The sequence below is a fragment of the Erigeron canadensis genome, unplaced genomic scaffold (assembly GCF_010389155.1).
Source record: "Erigeron canadensis isolate Cc75 unplaced genomic scaffold, C_canadensis_v1 Conyza_canadensis_unscaffolded:231, whole genome shotgun sequence".
Lineage (NCBI taxonomy): Eukaryota > Viridiplantae > Streptophyta > Magnoliopsida > Asterales > Asteraceae > Erigeron > Erigeron canadensis.
Window position 1 is genome coordinate 12,501 of NW_025215638.1, and position 7,500 is coordinate 20,000.

Consider the following 7,500-nt stretch of genomic DNA (forward strand, 5'->3'; position numbering starts at 1 on the left):
AAAAAAAAAGCTATGTAATAAAAATAGGATTCTAATATTAAAAGGAAACACGCGCGGCTAAAATAATTTTGATGGTTCGACCAAAAGCAATTCTTACTTTAACTAAACAGTTATGAACTACGTAACAATTTCAAGGCGAATTGACTAATCCGGTATATTTTCCACGTTCATAGGAGTGCATCTATGTTTCTGCTTTACGAATATGATATTTTTTGGGCATTTCTGATAATATCAAGTCTTATTCCTATTTTGGTATTTTTCATTTCGGGATTTATAGCTCCGACTAGCAAAGGACCGGAGAAACTTTCTAGTTATGAATCGGGTATAGAACCAATAGGTGACGCTTGGTTACAATTTAGAATCCGCTATTATTTATTTGCTCTAGTTTTTGTTGTTTTTGATGTTGAAACGGTTTTTCTTTATCCATGGGCAATGAGTTTCGATGTATTAGGTGTATCTGTATTTGTAGAAGCTTTAATTTTCGTGCTTATCTTAATTGTTGGTTTAGTTTATGCATGGCGAAAGGGGGCATTGGAATGGTCTTAGCTCCTGAATATTCAGACAATAAAAAGAAAAAAGGAAAAAATTGAGATAGTTATGAATTCCATTGAGTTTCCCTTGTTTCATCGAACAACCCAAAATTCAGTAATTTCAACGACACTAAATGATCTTTCAAATTGGTCAAGACTCTCTAGTTTATGGCCACTTCTTTATGGTACCAGTTGTTGCTTCATTGAATTTGCTTCACTAATAGGTTCACGATTCGACTTTGATCGTTATGGACTAGTACCACGATCGAGTCCTAGACAAGCGGACCTTATTTTAACAGCTGGAACAGTAACAATGAAAATGGCCCCCTCCTTGGTGAGATTATACGAGCAAATGCCTGAACCAAAATATGTTATTGCTATGGGAGCATGTACAATTACAGGGGGGATGTTCAGTACCGATTCTTATAGTACTGTTCGTGGAGTCGATAAGCTAATTCCTGTGGATGTCTATTTGCCGGGCTGTCCACCTAAACCAGAAGCTATTATAGATGCTATAACAAAACTTCGTAAGAAAATATCTCGAGAAATCTATCCAGATAGAATTCTGTCTCAGCGAGAGAATAGGTTTTTTACTACCAATCACAAGTTTCAGGTTGGACATAGTATTCATACTGGAAATTATGATCAAGGATTCCTTTATCAAACGCCATCTACCGCAGAGATTCCTCCTGAAACATTTTTCAAATACAAAAGTTCAGTATCTTCCCACGAATTAGTAAATTAGACAGGATTCCTTTGCACAGAATAAAAAGTCGCGGCTCAATCTTCAGAAATTTCATCGTAAATCTGAAATACTTATACAAAAAATGCGGGAGAGATAAAAAAGATGCAGGGTAATTTGTCTGCTTGGCTAGTGAAGCATGGGCTAATTCATAGATCTTTGGGCTTTGATTACCAAGGAATAGAGACTTTACAAATAAAACCGGGGGATTGGCATTCCATTGCTGTCATTTTATATGTATATGGTTACAACTATCTCCGTTCCCAATGTGCCTATGATGTAGCACCAGGCGGATTATTAGCTAGTGTGTATCATCTTACTCGAATAGAGTATGGCGTGGATCAACCAGAAGAGGTATGCATAAAAGTATTTGCCCCGAGGAGGGATCCTAGAATTCCGTCGGTTTTCTGGGTTTGGAAAAGTGTGGATTTTCAAGAACGGGAATCTTATGATATGTTAGGAATCTCTTATTATAATCATCCGCGTTTGAAACGTATCTTAATGCCTGAAAGTTGGATAGGATGGCCTCTACGTAAGGATTATATTGCTCCCAATTTTTATGAAATACAAGATGCTCATTGAATAAAAAAAAACTAATCTTCACTTCTACAATTCTATAGATTCAAGGTTCTATTCTAGATTAAACAGAGTAATTGAAGTCTCGTTTGTATTATGGTTTGTATTTTTATTATGTATAGAAAGAATAAAAAAAATACAATAAAATTATTGATTCAAATTATTGATTATTGATTCATTGGGATTCGCTAATTTGGAAAATACTTATTTCGGATGAGCCAAGTCGATAGGAAGAACCAAATGAATTCTGCAGTATCAACTTTGGACTGCCCACATCACTTAGGGGAAATATAGAAAGTCATGTAATGTAAGAGGAAATTAAATGGAATAGAAAAGAAAATACAAATAACTCAAAAGAAATCGGAATTTTTTATTTGTACAGTATCTGAAATCCTGTTTATTCAGATCCTTCGCCTACTCTATTGAATCTTTCAACCTTAACCTTCGAATATGTATCACGTATTAACATTTTTTTTTCAACCAGAGTAAAAATAAAAAGAAGAGAAATATAGAATCTCGTTTTTTTGCATACTTTGTATAAAAATTACCCCTCTATAGGATGGGGTATATCTCTAAATCTAGTCTAGAGTCTTAATAAATATGTATTCATATCAATATCAATTAATTGGTAGAATAGAGACTCATACAAATTAATCATGTGTCAGGAACCAGATTTGAACTGGTGACACGAGGATTTTCAGTCCTCTGCTCTACCAACTGAGCTATCCCAACTATTCCTGATGTCTCATCCTCATTTCATTTTACTAGAGAACGTGGGTCTATGTCAATTGAAAGGGTATTACAAAGCCTCATCCAGTTCCTATAATTTGTCAAAAGAACAACTTTGTAAGTTTCAGTATGAATAAAAATCTCGATCGTGAATCATTCAAACGGGGATTCCTTGCTCAAAGATGTTCATTTGTACATGTATGTATCATCATCATATATAATGTGACATGTGATAAGAGAACAGCTTTTTCGCTCAGATCCTTTTGTATAAAAGTGAATGAGAAAGATAAAGAGTTTTGAACCACTAACGAAAAAGGATAAATAAAAAGGATATGATAAAGAATTGTAAAGAATTAGGAAATCAAATGGTCTTTTTGGGGATAGAGGGACTTGAACCCTCATGATTTTTGAAATCGACGGATTTTCCTCTTACTATAAATTTCATTGTTGCCAGTATTGGCATGTAGAACGGGACTCTATCTTTATTCTCGTCCGATTAATCAGTTCTTCAAAAGATCTATCAGATTATGGAGTGAATGGTTTGATCAATTAATATTGGATTCTTTCTTCAATATGGAATCGATTCACACCAATTCTTCTGTATTGTATTATGTTACAGGTTTATCCTTCACTTTTCTGAAGTTTGGATAGAAGGATTCCTATACCAATGTATACAATTAACTCCATTCGTTAGAATAGCTTCCATCGAGTCTCTGCACCTATCCTTTTTTATTTTCGCTTTCTGAACCTTTGCTTGTTTTCGGAAAACGTGATTTGGCTCAGGATTGCCCATTTTTATTAATTCCAGGGTTTCTCTGAATTTGAAAGTTATCACTTAGTAAGTTTCCATACCAAGGCTCAATCCAATTAAGTCCGTAGCGTCTACCGATTTCGCCATATCCCCCTTTTGAGATGAAAATCTCATTGTGATCCCGTCCCTTTTTTCTTTCATTTATACCGGAACCGTTCAATTCATTAGATAGATGCCCGTCTCGAAAAAGTGTTTTCTCCTCTTTGTGATTTCTTGTGTATCTTCTTTCATCTTCTATAGGAGGCTCGTATTCGGTCCAATCAAAAACGATTTTATCATTTCTGTATCCGCAATTCAATATAGGTGGATACATACCCTATACATCTGTCTCTCTTCCACTCATTTAACCATGAAATTGAAAATACTTGAACGGTCGATAATTTATTTATATTATTTTATTATTATTTATATTATATTTTTTTATAAAATAAATAAAAATTAAAAAATAATTGAAATTATATATCGCTAGATTAATCTTATGTTCTATAATATAATATTTAACAGTTATTATTATTTGAAATTAGAATTATTCTATTGTTTATGTTTAATTTATTAATATATTAATTTATAATTTAATTAAAATTTATATATTAATTAATATTAATAAATAATAATAATTAAAAAATTTCATATTTAATATGATATTAATTATGTTATAAATAGCGAATATGAATAGCCAAGAAATAGTTAATAGCAAAGATTCTAAGAGTTTATTGAATTCCTCTGCATGTCGAATTTATGTTATGTGAGCCTGCTTAGCTCAGAGGTTAGAGCATCGCATTTGTAATGCGATGGTCATCGGTTCGATTCCGATAGTCGGCTTTTCTCTAGTTATTTTCTTTTTTACATGATTGATAATGCATCTTTGAAATCAAAGTGAAAAAAAAAAAAGTATTCTTCTTTTCACAAAAGCCATTGATTATAGGATAGGAATTTCCTACTATCTCACGAACAGAATCCCTTTCCTTTTCTATATATAGAAAACCGGAAACTGGATATTTATTCAACCCATCTCATTATTCTTTAATTAATATTAATTAATAATAGAATAATACTTCAGTAAATTTTGCTTTATTTACAATTTAGTTCATTTTTAGTTTAGATTTATTCTGTAGAATGAAATTTCATCAATAAGAATAAGAATTAATTAATAATATATTAATTATAAATAAATAAGGAGTCTTTATGTCGCGTTACCGAGGTCCTCGTTTCAAAAAAATACGTCGCCTGGGGGCTTTACCAGGGCTAACTAATAAAAGGCCCCGAGCTGGAAGTGATCTTAGAAACCAATCGCGTTCTGGGAAAAAATCCCAATATCGTATTCGTCTAGAAGAAAAACAAAAATTGCGTTTTCATTATGGTCTTACAGAACGACAATTACTTAAATACGTTCGTCTCGCCGGAAAGGCAAAGGGGTCAACAGGTCAGGTTTTACTACAATTACTTGAAATGCGTCTGGATAACATCCTTTTTCGGTTGGGTATGGCCCCGACTATTCCGGGAGCTCGCCAATTAGTTAACCATAGACATATTTTAGTCAACGGTCGTATAGTAGATATACCAAGTTATCGCTGCAAACCCCGAGATACTATTGCGGCGAGAGATGAACAAAAATCTAGAGCTCTAATTCAAAATTCTCTCGATTCATCCCCTCAGGAGGAATTGCCAAACCATTTGACTCTTCAACCATTCCAATATAAAGGATTAGTCAATCAAATAATAGATAGTAAATGGGTCGGTTTGAAAATAAATGAATTGCTGGTTGTAGAATATTATTCTCGTCAGACTTAAACCTAACAAAAAGAAAATAAAGACTAATATATACTCCCTTTCGGCGAAGTAAATTAACCGAAGGTTAAGATAAATTAAATTAAGGGTTTGCTCCAGATTTTTATTCCATTTAGGTGTCATAGACCGAGAGAGAGGGATATTTTCATTCCTTGTCTACTCGTTTCTTTATTTTCCGTACGACAGCCATTAGGAATAGAGAATCCATATCAAAGAAAGGTCTAACTGTTGGAATAGTCATATATTGCTATTTGATCTATATCTATTGATCTATTGTGGTTAGTAAGATCGGTAAATTAGGTGAAGGTAAGGAAAGAGAGGGATTCGAACCCTCGGTAAGCAAAAGCCTACATAGCAGTTCCAGTGCTACGCCTTCAACCACTCGGCCATCTCTCCTACATAATGATTATGACCTAAAAACCGAAAATCGAGTGAATAATTCATTATTCATATTAGAATTAGATTATTGGGTAGGTACAACCAATCAATTCTAAATAGAAAGCGATAAAAATAGAAAATTGTTTTCTTATAAATAAAAACTGTTAAAAAAATTCTATTCATGTTTGCAAAAACAATGTTATCTTCTTTTTCTGATTATCTATTTAATCTATTTATACTATACCGACCTCATTAAATCAATAAATTAGAAATTCTAACGAATCGACTGAGCTAGGGTTCTATATTTTATAGACTATGGTTAATGGATATCTTTAGATCATGATTCTATTTAGACTACGATTCCATACCCGAAGAATTCTCAAATTCCTTTTTAGGCCTGTTATCAACAAAAATCCTTATCAAAAATCCTTATCCCATCTATCTATTAAAAATACAAATTGATAAACAATTTTTTATAGTTGATTGTCTAGTGATATCCGCTAAGTACACAAAAAAAAAGGGCCCGTTTTCGTCATACAATGATTACTCGATTCGATCCTTTTTTTCTTTGTATCATAATTCAATCAACTTAGGTTTTTCTAAGCTGTAACTTCAATCAAATAAGAATAGTTTCTTTCGTTGATAGACTATTCCAGTAAGATGGAATCCAATGCGGTTCCCAATATTTTTTTCTGAATTCTTATCAACCAATTCCTGTTCCTGTAATGTAAAAAAGAACAATTCGAAAATTTTAATATTGGGCCATATTTTTTAATGATAATGAATCTGTTTTTATGTTATTTCGTACTGTAAAATTCTTTTCCTTGTGGGATCATTTTCCCCCGAGAAGTAATGAGAACAATGATAGAATGGATTGCTACCTATGTCTAGATCGCGGATAAATGGAAATTTTATTGATAAAACCTTTTCGATTGTAGCCAATATCTTATTACGAATAATTCCAACAACTTCAGGAGAAAAAGAGGCATTTACTTATTACAGAGATGGTGCGATTTGACTTTTTTTTGACTCTCGGTTTTACGAGAAATACACATGATTCGTGATCGGGAAAAAAAGAAAAAATCTACGCTTGTAGAAGGTAAAGTTTGGAAATAGAACAATTCCTTCTGTCGTGTATCCTCGATTAATGCAGCCTCAGATGCTATGTTTCAATTCTCGATTCTAGTATTGAGCGAAAGGTTATACCTATAGGTTCGGTATTACGGGTCAATCCTAACCAATAGGTAGCAGAGGGGAAGAAGCACTACACCTAGAAATTAACAACAGAAAAACTTTGTTATTTTAATTATAAAAAAAATTATCCCCTTCTTTCGCAAGCTTGGGACTAAAAGAATGGTTGGGACAACAAACATCCATCTCGTTTGTATTTTGGATACCCGTATAACCATCGAAGGCTGTTGAAGTGACTAATTCCTGGACATTGGGAAGCGTTGAGAACAAAGAAATTGTTGGAGTTATCTTTTCTCTCTAGTAACAATACGTTTAATGTTAAGAAAAGATCTCTTGCAGGAAGGTTGGCTAGAGATTTCTTGTAAAAACACTAGCCCTACTTAGTTCATAATGAGAAGATTTTCATCTTATTTATAATTTTATCATTATGCACATAAGGGAGGAGCCGTATGAGATGAAAATCTCATGTACGGTTCTGTAACGGAGATTCTGTGAATTGAATGACGACCGTAACGGATGTCAGCTCAATCCGAAGGGAATTATGCGGAAGCTTTACAGAATTATTATGAAGCTATGCGACTAGAAATTGATCCCTATGACCGAAGTTATATACTGTATAACATAGGACTTATCCACACAAGTAACGGAGAACACACGAAAGCTTTGGAATATTATTTTCGAGCGCTCGAACGAAACCCATTCTTACCACAAGCTTTTAATAATATGGCCGTGATCTGTCATTACGTGCGACTATC

The 7,500-nt window shown here is 33.3% G+C and overlaps 3 protein-coding genes and 3 non-coding genes across 6 annotated transcripts in view; 4 read left to right on the forward strand and 2 right to left on the reverse strand.

The window, feature by feature from the left end:
• Nucleotides 1-503: 503 nt before the first annotated feature.
• On the forward strand, nt 504-2,346 carry LOC122584368 (NAD(P)H-quinone oxidoreductase subunit K, chloroplastic-like). Its single transcript, XM_043756556.1, has 2 exons — nt 504-1,117; nt 1,556-2,346. The coding sequence occupies exons 1-2, from the start codon at nt 598-600 to the stop codon at nt 1,852-1,854; spliced, it is 819 nt and encodes a 272-aa protein (XP_043612491.1). The 5' UTR covers nt 504-597; the 3' UTR covers nt 1,855-2,346.
• A 161-nt stretch (nt 2,347-2,507) lies between these two features.
• Nucleotides 2,508-2,580, reverse strand: TRNAF-GAA. The gene has a single exon. It is a non-coding gene; the product is annotated as a tRNA-Phe (tRNA).
• A 1,496-nt stretch (nt 2,581-4,076) lies between these two features.
• On the forward strand, nt 4,077-5,574 carry LOC122584372 (30S ribosomal protein S4, chloroplastic). The gene has a single exon (XM_043756561.1). It carries the CDS (start codon nt 4,574-4,576, stop codon nt 5,177-5,179), a length of 606 nt encoding a protein of 201 aa, XP_043612496.1. The 5' UTR covers nt 4,077-4,573; the 3' UTR covers nt 5,180-5,574.
• TRNAT-UGU lies at nt 4,138-4,210 on the forward strand. Its single transcript has one exon. It is a non-coding gene; the product is annotated as a tRNA-Thr (tRNA).
• TRNAS-GGA lies at nt 5,486-5,572 on the reverse strand. Its single transcript has one exon. It is a non-coding gene; the product is annotated as a tRNA-Ser (tRNA).
• Nucleotides 5,575-6,074: 500 nt separating the features above from the next.
• LOC122584373 (photosystem I assembly protein Ycf3) overlaps nt 6,075-7,500 on the forward strand; it is a 2,379-nt gene continuing 953 nt past the window's right edge. The window contains exons 1-2 of the mRNA XM_043756562.1: nt 6,075-6,561; nt 7,260-7,489. Coding sequence (XP_043612497.1) covers nt 6,438-6,561; nt 7,260-7,489 — 354 coding nt within the window. The 5' untranslated portion in view covers nt 6,075-6,437. The remainder of the gene's footprint in view (nt 6,562-7,259; nt 7,490-7,500) is intronic.